Source organism: Pempheris klunzingeri, chromosome 7, assembly GCF_042242105.1.
Source record: "Pempheris klunzingeri isolate RE-2024b chromosome 7, fPemKlu1.hap1, whole genome shotgun sequence".
Classification (NCBI taxonomy): Eukaryota; Metazoa; Chordata; class Actinopteri; order Acropomatiformes; family Pempheridae; genus Pempheris; species Pempheris klunzingeri.
In genome coordinates, this window is record NC_092018.1 from 3821143 (window position 1) to 3836448 (window position 15306).

Below are 15306 nucleotides of genomic sequence, written 5' to 3' on the forward strand. Positions count from 1 at the left end.
GATGTTTTTTTGCCTTGGAGACGATCAAATATAAGACGTCTAATGTTTTGTTTACATTACTCAACATGTGACACGTCTTTAAATATAAAAAGTTCCATCTGATGTTGTACAAAGTGGACAGATGCACAGGTTCTAACAGGTCCTGCTTAATAGTTTTTCATAGTCTTAATTGATTACTAATTTGTTTGGGACGATATCCAATGACGTGTTGATTATTGGGATTATTGGGCTGCAACAATTAACAACAATTAGTTGCTATTATATTAATTGTCAATATTTTGATGATTGGTTTGAGTCATTTTTTGAGAAAAAATCTCTAATTTCAGTTTGGTAAATTTGGGCAAAATGAGACATTTGAGGACGTCTTATTGGGCTTTGGGAAGCATTTTTTCACAGTTTCTTACTTTTTATAGAAACAACTAATCAATTAATCAAGAAAATAACAAACAATGAAAAGAATTGATAGGTAAACCAGGTAGTGTTATTCCAGCGTCGGGGTACTTGTTGATTTCTGAGGCTTTGGGTGTCATTTTGCCCTGATGCCTCCAGCATGTTTCCTTCTGTCAGCATTTCTTTTCTGCAGTTTAAAACTCAAATCAAGTGAATATCACTTGACTCCTTTCATGATATCGAACCTCAGTCAGTGTCTGAAGGTGTGAATAGAAGATGTTACTCGTGTTCCCAACGCTCACCTGTGCTGTGTTTGTCGGTCAGATGGCGTACTGTCAGCACATCGGTGTGGAGTTCATGTTCATCAACGACCTGGAGCAGTGTCAGTGGATCAGGCAGAAGTTTGAGACCCCCGGAGTGATGCAGTTCACTCTGGAGGAGAAGAGGACGCTGCTGGCCCGTATGGTCCGCTCCACCAGGTATGGACGATGAGGTGTATTGGCACAGGTCTGTGAGAGGAAGCCTGCAGGGAAAATTGTCTGTTATGTTGTAAATGTGTGTGTGTTTGTGCAGGTTTGAGGAGTTCCTGCAGAAGAAGTGGTCTGCAGAAAAACGTTTTGGTCTGGAGGGCTGTGAGTCTCTGATCCCGGCTCTGAAAACCATCATTGATAAATCCTCTGAGAGCGGGGTGGAGTGTGTCATCATGGGCATGCCTCACAGGTAACACACACACACACACACACACACACAGTTTGTATCCCTTCCTTTCCCATTGTTTGTGCATCCACCACTTTTTCTTCTTTCAGGGGTCGTCTGAATGTTTTGGCCAACGTGATCCGTAAAGAGCTGGAACAGATTTTCTGTCAGTTTGACTCCAAACTGGAAGCTGCTGATGAGGTACATCAACTTCTCTTAGTACCGTTGCTGCTGTTATCACAACCACTGCCACGGGAGAGGGTGACACAGATAAAATCATACATGTCGTTTTATATTGTGATACAGTAAATGTTCTGGAAACATAACTTATAAAACTGTTTGCAGAGATAACCAGACCTGCCTTGTCAACACACACAGACGTTTCTCTCCACTGCTCCCTTTGCTCTCACATTAATCCCTCCCATCAACCCAAAGCCGGTCCTCCACTAGTGGTGAATTACAGTATCAGGGCATCATAAATGCACAAAAATAAAGGATTAAGATGGATTAAGCTTTTTTCCTTATGAAAGCAACACCGGCGATTGTCTGACCATTTCTAATTTGGTTGGACAAAAGTGTATCGATCAACCAAACAACCAGAAGGTGTCGACTTTAGTTACTTCTCATTCAGTAGATCAGTTTAATGGTGACTGACCAACCGGCTCAGTATCCTCACCACTGTTCACCAAAGTAGAGCTCTACACCAAAATGTGGAGGCATTCCAAAAAAGGTTCTCTGGTTCTCCTCCTCAGGGCTCTGGTGACGTGAAGTACCACCTGGGAATGTACCATCGCCGTATCAACCGTGTGACGGACAGGAACATCACCCTCTCCCTGATGGCGAACCCCTCTCACCTGGAGGCCGTGGACCCCGTGGTGCAGGGGAAGACCAAAGCTGAGCAGTTCTACTGCGGAGACAATGACGGCAACAGGGTGAGACTGACATACAGACTCAGACAGAGAGGTATTCTGACAGACCCTCCAGTTTACTTCTACAGCACTTTATCACAAGCTTTTCTTTTCTTTTTTTTAAATATCACCATAAACAAGGCACATCATTCAGTCGGCTTTGCCTTTTTACACTGAACCAATTAACGTAGCTTCATGGTATCGTACCAGCTGCAGGAGCTGATCGCACTCACTCTACTTAATGCCTTAATTCTCACCAAGAGGCCGCTTCAAGCAGCACAGAGCAGATGAGGTGGGCAGGAAGTGCTCCACGTCTGAAACACTTCTGAAACGCTCCCGGTGGGGTTTAAAGCCACGCTGAGGACAGAGCAAAACTGGACTGCAACCAGGCGAGCTTGGCGTGCTTTCAGGATAACACAACAATGTCAGTGTTTAGTGGCACCCACTGCTGCCGGTTCACCCTTTTAACACAAATGTCGATTTGGCTCCGTGACTACCTCCAGTCTAAAATATCCACTCACTGACGGGCTAATCATCAGCTTAGCACTTGAGAAAAAGAAGTGAGCCAAACCTAAAGGACGAGTCATCAGCTTTAAGTCATCAGAAGACTCAACGATGTGGAGTTTTACAGCAACAAATGTACCTTTTATAAATAACAATAACTTTATTTATATAGTAGCTTTCAAAACAAACCTTCACAGTAAAAAGAAAGAAAGATAATGGTGTCTTTTAAAAAAAAAAAAGTAGATAAAGTTCCCAGACTAGACGAGAGCGTTGATGCTGCTGAAGAGTCGAGACTTTATAATTCACTCCGATCTGGAGTCAATCAACTGCATGTTTTTGACAGTCCTTACTGTCAGAGATACAGGGCATCATGAAGGATACATCAGTGGTGTACGGCTTTATCGGGACACAGTATATATAAAGTAATGGATGGATGGTACTTTAATCAGCTGTGTCTGTGTCATTGCAGATTTTTCTAACCGATGCAGGATAAAATCTTCAATCTTCATGTTTACAACATTCATTGTTGATTAATCTTTTGATTATTTTCTCAATTAATTCATGTGTTGTTTGATCTATAAAACGTAAGAAAACAATAAAGAATGTCGATCTGGGTTGTCTGAAGCCCAAGATGACGTCGTCCTCAAATATTTTTTTTTTGTCCGCAACTTAAAATATTCAGTTTCAGAGAGAAACCAGAAAATATTCACATTTAAGAAGCTGGAATCAGAAAATTTGGACAATTTTTCCTTGTCTGAACGAGGCTTAAGAGACACTTTTCTGCGTGTGTGTTCAGGTGATGTCCATCCTGATCCATGGAGACGCAGCGTTTGCAGGCCAAGGTATCGTCTATGAAACCTTCCACTTGTCTGACCTGCCGTCCTACACCACACACGGAACGGTGCACGTCGTCGCCAACAACCAGGTAACAAACAGAATAAAAAGCACACACTCACAGTGATAAACAGACTAATGAGCCGTAACCTCTCTGATGTCTCCTCTCTCCAGATCGGTTTCACCACAGATCCTCGTATGGCTCGCTCGTCTCCATATCCAACTGACGTGGCTCGGGTCGTCAACGCCCCCATCTTCCACGTCAACGCCGACGACCCCGAGGCCGTCATCTACGTCTGCAAGGTGGCTGCTGAGTGGAGGGCCACTTTCCATAAAGACGTGGTGGTCGACCTGGTCAGTACACACACACACACACACTCACACACTGTGTAGGAGAGAAAATCAGGATGTTGCAGCTGATTTCACGCCGGCTGGATGCGTTTCTTCATGCTGTGTGTGTGTGCGTGCAGGTGTGTTACCGTCGGATGGGTCACAACGAGATGGACGAGCCGATGTTCACTCAGCCGCTGATGTACAAGCAGATCAAGAAGCAGAAGCCTGTTCTGCAGAAATATGCAGAGAAACTGATTGCAGAGGGAGCCGTCACCAGGCAGGAGTACGAGGTAAAAACACACACGGAGACACGACGTGAACAGAGAGACAGAACATGGTGACGAATTACTTTATTTACAGTTTGTGATGAAGAAATAAATGGGGCTTGATTTAAAGGAGAGCTCCAGTATTTGTATAGTCAGCAACTGTGAATCCTTTGGACCAACTGAAATCACTAAAGTAGGTCCACTAAATGTGTGTTTTTGTCACTGACGGGCTCAGATTGTTATTTTAAGTGTCTGACAACATTATGGAAAGGATCCCTGCAGAGAGAGACCCGGAAGATCCTTTTGGTTTGGTCGTAAACAGCCGTTATGTCGCTTTCTTCAAAGACACCAGAGTCCATTGACAAAAACAGTAATTTTACCTTGCAGAACACAGGAGTTGTTGGTCTATCACTGCCTTGATCGGTTGGTTTTTTTGCAATATTGTGTGTCAGATTAATATTTTGTTGGATCCAAACTAACTCTTCAAAACACCAAAGTCACACAATTAGACAAACAAACTATCTGATCGTGGCAGCGGTAGACCAGTAAGTCCTGTGTTCTCTGAGATAAAATTACTGTTTTTGTCAATAAAGTCTGGTGACTTTGAACCAAACAATGTAATGTAATGGATCTTCCAGGTCTGTCTCTGTAGGGATTCTTTCTGTAATGTTGTCAGACAGTGAGATTAACAATCTGAGCCTGTCTGTGTTTTCAGCTGTTTTTTAAACTGGTTTCACTGCAGGTGGACACAGTTTTTTTTTTTAGTGTGATGAAAGTGAGCACCAAAAGAGTTGGGAGGAGAACGTGGAAAAGTTTCCTGGACTGTAGGTTAATGTTACAGTTAGAAATGAGAGCACTGGACCTTTAGGACAAAAGGACCTTTCTGCTACTACGGAGCAACTGGAGCTAAACAGGAACTTAAAAGTCCTTTTTGTTGTTTTCTGCTATATCTGAAAACAATGAAGATTAAGCAAGTTAGACCTGAGCAGATTAAAAAAGTTTGTACTCACACTACATGATTAAAAATTATTTAAAGTGTCAATAAGCATTAGAAGAACTGTTTCCCATCTATCTATGTAGCCTTTGGGATAAATTAATCTAGATATTAATGTGAAGACTGATCTCACTGTCTCTGTGCCTGTTTGCAGGAGGAAATTGCCAAATATGATAAGATCTGTGAGGAGGCGCACGCTCGCTCTAAAGATGAGAAGATCCTCCACATCAAGCACTGGCTGGACTCCCCATGGCCTGGTGAGGGAGGGTGGATGTGTTTAATTTTAGCTCCATGGCAGGGTTTAGTCTCCTCTGGTGAATGTTGTAGTTTATTTAGAAAGGTCAGCAGCAGATAAAGTAACTACAGAGCTGATGAGGAAAGCTTTTATTAGACTGTGTCAGGATCCACAACAAATCTGCCTCATGAGATCATTTCTGATGAACATGGGTTGAATGTTTTAGAAAACAAACAGAACTTGTGATCCCTGCGTGAGCGCGGAGAACGCTGCAGGACGGACGACAATCCTTTGTGAATCGTAACAGCGTCATGATTCACCGCTGTGAAGCAGGTTCTGGTCTCAGGTCTGGGTCAGGATGTGGTTTCCCAATCAGGCTTTTTAACTGTTTTCGTCTTCAGGTTTTTTCACTCTGGACGGACAGCCAAAGTCCATGAGCTGCCCCTCCACCGGTCTGACTGAAGAAAACTTGAACCACATCGGACAGGTGGCCTCGTCTGTCCCCGTGGAGGACTTCACCATCCACGGAGGTCTGACACATTTTTAATACTTTATCCACCAATGAAGCCCGCTGCTTTTAGTATACAGAGGATTTATACAAAGACACAAAGTCTAAAACCTCACACATAAATAAAGTTTTGTTTCAACTCATGAACACAACATTGTTTTTTCTGATTGATAAGTCACATAAAATCTTCTAAACGTTCAGGCGACCATATTTGCTGTTTCAGGTCTGAGTCGTATCCTGAAGGGCCGAGCCGAGATGGTCCGTAACCGGATGGTGGACTGGGCTCTGGGAGAGTACATGGCCTTCGGATCGCTGCTGAAGGAGGGAACCCACATCAGACTGTCGGGACAGGACGTGGAGCGAGGCACATTCAGGTAAACGGCTCAGGAGCTGAACCGCCCAGAACTCCTCCTGGCTTTTGTCTCCTCTGTTCTGCCCACGCTTCAGGGGCAAGAAGTGGGTTGTATAAGGTACTTAGTACTCCATAGTCAGATGGCAGTCAGGACGCCCCCAGTTTGGAGGAGCAGGCAGGAATCACTGATCGATGTACTGCTGTGGAGGAATTTTAGCCACCAAAAGAAAAAAAAAATCAATATCACTTTAGGTGTATTCTATATTTAGAATATTTTCCCCCCTTGGACCAGAAAACCCTTTCTGACAGGGAGCTGAAGCTGTTATAACCACATATGTTCTCTTCCAAGCCACCAGACTCCATTGACCAAAACAGTAATTTTGCTTCACAGCACACAGGAGTTACTGGTCTACCTCTGCCTCCATCTGTTAGGGTGTTTGTGCTGTTATGTGACTTTGGTGGGTTTTTTTACATTTTAGTTCAGATCCAAACTAAAACGTTGAAACACAGAAGTCAATTCATCTAGTCTAGCAACTCCCATGTTCTGTGAGGTAAAATTACTGTATTTCTCAATGGAGTCTGGTGGCCTTGAAGAGAGCGACTGGAGTTCACCGTCAAAGGGCTTTATGGCGGCAAAGTAAAGCAGTGAAAAGATTTTTAGGCTGGCCAACAAACCCACGTCAAAAAATCAGAACTATTCCTTGAAGTTAAGAGCGAACTTAAAACTTCAGCTAAACATGAAAATCCTGAGAGTCCACTGACGCTTGTTTGTCCTGTTTCAGCCACCGTCATCACGTCCTCCACGACCAGAACGTGGATAAGAGGACCTGTATTCCCATGAACCACCTCTCTGCGGACCAGGCGCCGTACACCGTCTGCAACAGCTCGCTGTCCGAGTACGGAGTCCTGGGTCAGTCCGAACTCTGCAGCTGCACACGCACTTTGTTTTCAGCTGATAAACTATACATTTACGTTATATTATAATATTGATCAGGTGTTTAACCGTCTGTCCGTCTGTAGGCTTTGAGCTGGGTTTTGCGATGGCGAGTCCCAACGCTCTGATCCTGTGGGAGGCTCAGTTTGGAGACTTCCACAACACGGCTCAGTGCATCATCGACCAGTTCATCTGTCCCGGTCAGGCCAAGTGGGTCCGACAGAACGGCATTGTGCTGCTGCTGCCGCACGGCATGGAGGGCATGGTGAGGAGGCACACACACAGTTATTGATCCAGATATTTGGGAATGTAAAGGTATAAATGAACATGGTTGTTATTGGTCCTTTAGGTCTGTGGGTTTGTTTTCACTAAAGGTTCCTTATTCTGCTCTTGCAAGTGTGAGAGTGTTTTATGGAGAACAAAACTCTTGACTGTCATCTGTGTTTGTGTCTGCAGGGTCCAGAACATTCTTCAGCTCGTCCAGAGAGGTTCCTCCAGATGTGCAACGACGACCCCGACGTCATGCCGGTGAGAAACACACTCAGACCTTCAGGAAGAGTTTCAGCTTCACTTCAGTGAAACTTCATCATGAAATCATGAAAATTTCCTGTCTCTCCTTCCTCCCTCCTCCTCCTGTCTCTCCCCCCTCCTCCCCCTGTCTCTCCCCCTCTCAGACCCTAACCGACGACATTGCGGTGCGTCAGCTCTACGACTGTAACTGGATCGTGGTGAACTGTTCTTCTCCTGCAAACTACTTCCATGTTCTCAGACGACAGATTCTCCTCCCGTTCAGGAAGCCTGTGAGAGACACACACACACACACACACACACACACACACATAAACACACAAACACACACACACACATAAACACACAAACACACACACGCTTTAGCTTTAAGGAGCTAATTTATAATCAAGGAAATAAAATCAGTTATCTGAGGTCGTTGGTTTATCATCACAGCTTCTAAAGGTCCTCTTATGTAGATGAACTTCAGTTTTCTAGTTTAATGACTTTTATTTTGAAAGTCTGAATCATTTTACTAACTAAACTTCCTGTTTGTCCCTCCAGCTGATTGTTTTCACTCCGAAGTCTCTGCTGCGTCACCCGGAGGCTCGAGCCAGCTTTGACGAGATGCTGCCTGGTACGACTGCTGCTGCTGTTAATGTTGTTGTTGTCAGGAGGTTTAAAACGTGCTCAGCCTCACCTTCACTGTCCTCCTTTCCTCCTCCTCCTCCTCCTCTCTCTTGGTCTTCTCCTCCTCTTTCTGCTCCTCCTCCTCTCTGTTCTTCTCCTCCTCCCTCTTCTTGTTCTTCTCCGCCTTCTACTCCTTGTTCTCCACCTCTTTGTCCTCCTCCTCCTCCTTCTCGCACTCGTTCTTCCACTTTTTGTTCTCCACTTTCTCCTCCTTGTCCTCACCCACCCCCTTGTACTTCTCCTGCTTCTTGTTCTCCATCTTGTTCTCCTCCTCTCCCTCCCCCTGGTCTTCTCCTCCTTCTTCTTCTCCTCCTCCTGCTGCTTCTCCTCATTCTTCTCCTATCACTCCTTACTGCTACTCTTCTGCCTTCTCATTCTTCTCCTTCGTCTCTTCCTGCTCTTTCTTCTCTCTGTTCTCCTCCTGTTTCTTGTTCTTCTCCGTCTTCTACTCCTTGTTCTTTCCCTCCTTTTCTTCCTTCTCCCTCTCCCCCTTGTTCTTCTCCTCCTTCTTGCTCTTCTCTTCTTCTTCCTCCTCCTCCTCCTCCTCCTCCTCGCAGGAACCCACTTCCAGAGGTTGATCCCAGAGGCGGGCTTGGCGGCGGAGCGTCCGGAGGGAGTGAAGAGGTTGATCTTCTGCACAGGAAAGGTTTACTACGAGCTGACCAAAGAGAGGAAGACCAGAGGCATGGAGAGCGAAGTGGCCATCTCACGCATCGAGCAGGTACACACACACACACACACACACACACACACACACACACCGTCACTTTTTGGCGTTTGAACCGCAGCCACAGAGAATCCTGCACTCTGATTGGCCGGAGTCAGTTCTTTATTATCAGGTAACCACAAAGGACTCAGTCAGGCTGCGTCTCAGTTTAATGAAGAATCCAAGGAAAGTAAAATAAAACAAAACTATGAAACTACTAAAACTACTTTTCAGTCTGTATGTGTTCGTGTTGTACAAATATCTTAATGAAGTCTGATAAAAACAGCAACATTTAGACTGAAAATGTCTAATTTGGCGTCTTTTATTTTATATTAAACGTAAAAGAAAAAGGAAAGAAGAGAAAGGGGGGAAAAATGCAAATTCATACATACAAATATCAATGTTTTAATGATATAAACAGACATTTACATGATATATATCTAATATTTTTATGAGTCTTGACGTTTGCAGCACTTATTTAATTTTTCTTTTCTTTTACTGAGTTTATTGACACTGAAGCTGCTATAAACACTGATAGTGAATATGTCGTTACTAATGAAGACATTCATGTAAACAAATGAAGCAGCACACAAGCAGTTAAATAACATCCTCCCTCCCTTGCCTTCTCTGTCTCCCCCTTCTCTCTTTCTCTCCTCTTCTCTCCCCCTCTGTGTCCCCCTCTCTCTCTCTCTCTCTCTCCCTCCAGTTGTCTCCGTTCCCCTTCGACCAGGTGAAGGCCGAGTCGGAGCGCTTCGCCAACGCTGACCTGGTTTGGTGTCAGGAGGAGCACAAGAACCAGGGTTACTATGACTACGTGAAGCCTCGCATCAGGACCACCATCCAGAGAGCCAAGCCTGTCTGGTAACGATCCTCCTCCTCCTCCTCCTCATCATCATCATCATGTGTTAGATTAAGTGGCAGGTCAGGGCGATCTGACCTTTGACCCCTCTGTGTCTCAGGTATGCCGGTCGGGAGCCAGCGGCGGCTCCGGCTACAGGAAACAAAAACACTCACCTGATGGAGCTGCGGCGTTTCCTGGACAACGCCTTCGGCCTGGACGCGTTCAAAGATCAGCAGTAGACCTGTGACCTCTGATCCCTGACCTGCAACATCTGGAATAAACCCTCACCTGTCTGACCTTTGACCCCCGGCCCACCTGGATTCAGTTGTGACACTCAGACTGCATCAACACGCACACACACACACACACACACACACACACACACACACACACACTGTAATACTGCACACACTACTATTACACCAGAAATACTGAGGAAATACTGCACACTACTTACTGCACAGTCTCCAAATACTACTACAGTAGTATTACAGTTCCACAGTACACAAATACTGCAGACAACACAGCACACAGTGTGCATCCCACCTACAAACAATACTACATACAGATTATCACCAAGTTTACAGACTGTATTTATTTATGACGTTCAGGCAAAAACGGCAACATTTACACTGAAACTGCAGATTTTTACCATAAAACAAAAATACAAAATAATAATTAAAAGATTTTTAAATGTTCTAATTTGACAGCAGAATTAAGTGTTTGGCACCTTTTTTTTAGTTTTTAAAAAAAAAAAAAGCAGTGTACAGTTGACTGTGTACTAACCACTGCTGTGTGTCAGGGCGTTTTATTTTAACTGTCACTCAAACGTGAGAATAAATTAAAGGTTTAACCTGAAATTATTTGTCCGATCAGCCAGATGTTTTCTCACTAAGTTGATTCATCGTTTGATTTATAAAATGTCAGAAAACAGACATTGTGTGTAATTGAATGATGTCTTTACATATCTTGAACAAAGCAGTCCAAAATCAAAAAGATCCACTTTACTGAGATATAAAACAGAAAGTCTGAGACCCAGGAGGAAGTGGAAGTGATTTTAATGATTAATCGGTCATGAAAGTTGTTCTGACGTTTTTGTATCAAGACACTCGGCCCTTTGTTCTCTTAGTTGGCTTGAAATGGATGAAATTAAAAGAGTAGTTGTAAACACGACATCACCTGAGGAGAGAAAGGTGGATAAAGTTCAGGCTGTTCGTGTCCACATACCACGTGTGTCGTTCAGGAGCAGGTTACACAATTAACGTTACGTTCAGAAGAAGTGGCAGCCCTGCAGTGTGTACAGCGTGTACTTCCTGGTATCAGTATGTAGTATTAATGTGGGACACATACACACTGTGTGCTGATTACTACTTAGTGTACAATATGTGCATACTGGTTTGTTAGTAGTATACAAGTACACAGTGCTACTACACATCATCTCTCATAGGACTCAGTGTGCAGTATCAGTACTGTGTGTACGAGGGTCAGTAGTACAGCAGCAGCATCGGTCTCCACTCTTTAACCCAGAGTACATCAAATACACTCTACTGCTGATACAAATAAAACTATATTTTAGGAATACTGCTGATAATCTGACCCATGAAGGTGTTTTAATATAGACTGAACAAGTACTCAGACTATTGGCAGACCAGCCTCTAGTTAAAAAAGACCCAATTTAACAAATGTGCAAGACGAACAGAGTTTTGTTATGAAATGAAAGAAAAACAGGTGACGGCTGTCGGTCGTCTCTGACATGTGACGAAGCGTATCTCTCTGAAATTCACGATTAGTATAACAGGAGATATGTGATTTATGTTTTTAAAAACTTTGAGCAATTTAATTTGCACGTGAACTTATTAACTGATTAAAAATACATCAGATTTATATGTTGGTTTGTTTTTTGGTTGCTGAAGTTGAGCATGACAGAAAAACATTTAGAACCTCTGGTATAATGATATAATAATAATACATGGCAACATTTTGAATGAAGTCTGGTATAAAAATAAGAACTCTACCTGAATAAAATCTAGTCTAAAATTGGCAACATTTTGAATGAAGTCTGGTATAAAAATAAGAACTCTACCAGAATAAAATCTAGTCTAAAATTGGCAACATTTTGAATGAAGTCTGGTATAAAAATAAGAACTCTACCAGAATAAAATCTAGTCTAAAATTGGCAACATTTTGAATGAAGTCTTGTACTAGCTGATAAAACATTTGCAGGTTTCAGCACTCAACGTGTTTTTGACGCTCTGTGCCTCTGAATATTTGTCGAGACACAAGGCGACAAATTTGTGGCAGCGTGAAACTAACTGAGGGGTTGTTTGAAGGCAACGCCTGAGGCTCCTAAAAAAGACTGAATAAACCATCTGGTGGAGTGAAGCCTGACGCTGCGTTTAAGGGTCAGAAGCACTCACATATACACACACTCACTTTCCTCCGTCCACACACACATGCACACACACTTCCAGCTGTGTGATGTGACAGCAGGTCAGCAGTTATTACATCTTCATCATCACCATCATCATCATCATCATCACTCCAAACTGACACACAGGGTCATCACACTCCAAATACCACCTCCTCCTCACGTGACACGTTGCAGGAAACGTTTTACTTTTTAGTTTTTGAAATAAATGGCTCGTTAGCATCATTAGCATCGTTAGCGCTCCCCATTGAAAATGAATGGGTGGCCTGGCTAGCTGGGAAAAGTGAGAGTGTGATATTTGAGGAATGGAATCACTACAGCAGGTGGAGGTTGTTTTTTTCCTTTTCTTGTTTTTTTTTTTTTGCCTTTGAGCAGGTGTATTAGTCTGTTAGTAGTCACCACGGAAACGCTTAACTAGCACACTGAGATTTTATTCTTTATCTTTACTTTGAAGGGATATTTTGGGAATAAAATGGCCGAGGTCTGCGCTATCAGGCATCCCTACATGAACCAAAATGCACTGCTGATTCTAATTTAACCCCTCAAGCTTGTGTCTCTCTTTTCTTTTCTTCTTCTTCTTCTTCTCTCTCTCTTTCGAGCATTTATCCCGTGCCAAAATGGATCGGAGTCTCATGTTTTTATTATTATCATTATTTTTTTTTTTTTGTGTTGGCGAGCAGCTGAATGAACTCTGTCAGCAGGAAAAGAACATCTCCTGGTTCGAAACAGAAAATAAAACGACAGCAGAAGATGAAGTCAGCTGTAGGTGGTGTTTTTTTTTTGGGCTTCTGTGAGACAAAGAAAATGATTTATTTATTTTCATAAGAGGGGATTGAAATTCTCTTCATTATTTTGCTTCATTCAATAAAGAATCCTGTATGTACTGAAGAGCTGCTGCTTCTTTATTGTCGTGATTTTACACCTTTACAAAGTGTTTATTTTTCTAAACAAGCACCTGAAGTATCGCATGATCTGAACCTTTCAAACTAAAACCTCCTTTTTAATCTTAGTTAATAATAATAGTCGTCACTGACAACACAACGTGGTTTAACAAGTTTAAATTCCCCCAAACAAGAATTCAGCCTCACCAACCAGACTCTGTACAAATTTCTTAGAATTTAAGCAAAATGAAAAATGTATTGCTTTTATTCAGTGAAGAATGCTACAGGATACAGTAGAAACCTAGTAAGTGGTCATTAAGTGTTGAATATTCAATCACATTTTGTTTATATATTTAACTGGTCAAATATGATTTCGGTTCATTTTATTTCCCAAAGTTTTAAATGTTCTTTCCATTTCCAGTCATTTAATTCTATTAGAGAGAGTGTGGAAGAATTATTTGAATCATTTTCTTTAAAGTAACAAAACTTTTAAAATACTCTTTTACAAATTAACATCTTTTAAAAGTAATAATACTTCAGGACTTTTGCTTTTAATGGAGTGTTTTCAGAGTGTGTATTAGTACTTTTACTTGGGTGAAGGATCTGAATTGCCCGTGATGATGATGATGTTCAGGTCTCTTCATCATCAGAGATCCACATTTCAGATTTCATTCAGAATAATTCCTCTTCCTCCTCCTCTTCCTCCTCACAGAAGATTCTCTGTTTACTTTCCTTCAAATTAGTTAAAACCTGTGAATTAGTTTTAGGGGTTAAACTCTAATTTCTTCCTCTCCTCTTCCTCTCCTCCTCCTCTCCTTCATCCTTCATCCTTCTCGTCGTTTTTTATTTTTATTAAGTTTAGTTTAATTTGTTCCCTTGTCTCCTTTCCTTGTTTCCTTCCTCCCATTCGCTCCTTTTCTGATCTCTTGTTGGATTCCTTTGTTCTCATCTTTGTACTTTGATGCTCTCTCTCTCTCCTCCTCCTCTTCCTCCTCCTCCTCCTCCTCTCGTTTGCTGAAATCTTTTTTTTTTATTTGTCTTCTCTTTGATCTCACAGACTCACAAGGTCTGTGAGATGTCGAATCAAATCACTATCACAGGTGTGTGTGTGTGTGTGAGAGGGAGAGAGAGAGAGAGAGAGAGAGAGGGAGGGAGGGAGGGGATTAGTTGCCATGGAAACAGAGGCTGCAGCTCACAGCAGCATCACTTCAGGCGAGCAGACAGTCTGTCTACTGACTTGTGTGTGTGTGTGTGTGTGTGTGTGTGTGTGTGTGTGTGTGTGTGTGTGTGTGTGTGTGTGTGTGTGTGTGTGTGTGTGTGTGTGTGTGTGTGTGCTCCGTCAGGTCCCGAGAGAACAGCCCTGGTGGCGTCATCGTGACATCACCGTGATGTCAAAGTGACGCCATCAGGTCTAACATGCGGTCTGGAGGTGGGAGGTGAGGGGGGCGGGGGTTCTGATGAAGGAGACTCTGTCCAGGGGCATCGTGGGAAATGTAGGCTGCTGCAGTATTTTGTCAGGATGTCTCCACCTCTGCTGCTCAGACTGGTTTTAATCTCCCACAACTACAACTGCTGTGTGACGTCATGTCAGCTTTGGTATCGGCATGAACAGATGAAATTAGAATATAAAAGGTAAATATGTTGTTCTGTCCTATCGTCTTCTTTGGTTCAGGAAGTTTGGGACTTTCTGGGTGACTTTGAATATTTTTTCTCTGATTATTTGTATTTTGGACACTTGTAAGAAAATGAATCTCCATCAGTGTTTCCTGTTTACAGCAGGTTCAAACTCTCTTCGTTGTTTCTGTCTCAGAGTTTATGGTCACTGAGTCTGTGAGGGTTGGTCTTCTTCTACCATTCTTTATTTCACTTTAATAATTATCTCTCCCCCTGTCTGTGGGGGTGTCCCTCTCTCTCCCTCTGTCTGTGTGGGGGTGTCCCTCTCTCTCCCCCTGTCTGTGTGGGGGTGTCCCTCTCTCTCCCCCTGTCTGTGTGGGTGTCCCTCTCTCTCCCTCTGTCTGTGGGGGTGTCCCTCTCTCTCCCCCTGTCTGTGTGGGGGTGTCCCTCTCTCTCTCCCACTGTCTGTGTGGGTGTCTCCCTCTCCCCTTGTCTAAGTGAGTGTCTCTCTCTCTCCCTGTGTGAGTCTCTCTCTCCCTGTGTGGGTGTCTCTCTCTCTCTCTCTCCCTGTGTGGATGTCTCTCTCTCTCTCTCTCTCTCCCTGTGTGGGTGTCTCTCTCTCTCTCTCTCTCTCTCTCTCCTTCCCTGTGTGGGTGTCTCTCTCTCTCTCTCTCCCTGTGTGGGT

The 15306-nt window shown here is 43.3% G+C and overlaps 1 protein-coding gene across 3 annotated transcripts in view; it reads left to right on the forward strand.

Moving 5' to 3' along the window:
- Positions 1 to 10148, forward strand: part of ogdha (oxoglutarate dehydrogenase a) — a 35224-nt gene extending 25076 nt beyond the window's left edge. For all 3 annotated transcript variants that reach the window (XM_070833154.1, XM_070833155.1, XM_070833156.1), the window contains 18 exons: positions 715 to 869; positions 964 to 1110; positions 1197 to 1287; positions 1839 to 2018; positions 3295 to 3423; positions 3507 to 3686; positions 3803 to 3955; positions 5080 to 5182; positions 5562 to 5690; positions 5892 to 6042; positions 6803 to 6930; positions 7041 to 7219; positions 7411 to 7482; positions 7629 to 7754; positions 8026 to 8098; positions 8709 to 8872; positions 9564 to 9718; positions 9817 to 10148. In XM_070833154.1, the coding sequence (XP_070689255.1) occupies positions 715 to 869; positions 964 to 1110; positions 1197 to 1287; positions 1839 to 2018; positions 3295 to 3423; positions 3507 to 3686; positions 3803 to 3955; positions 5080 to 5182; positions 5562 to 5690; positions 5892 to 6042; positions 6803 to 6930; positions 7041 to 7219; positions 7411 to 7482; positions 7629 to 7754; positions 8026 to 8098; positions 8709 to 8872; positions 9564 to 9718; positions 9817 to 9937 (2436 nt within the window). In that variant the 3' untranslated portion in view covers positions 9938 to 10148. The remainder of the gene's footprint in view (positions 1 to 714; positions 870 to 963; positions 1111 to 1196; positions 1288 to 1838; positions 2019 to 3294; positions 3424 to 3506; positions 3687 to 3802; positions 3956 to 5079; positions 5183 to 5561; positions 5691 to 5891; positions 6043 to 6802; positions 6931 to 7040; positions 7220 to 7410; positions 7483 to 7628; positions 7755 to 8025; positions 8099 to 8708; positions 8873 to 9563; positions 9719 to 9816) is intronic.
- The last annotated feature ends 5158 nt before the right edge of the window (positions 10149 to 15306 follow it).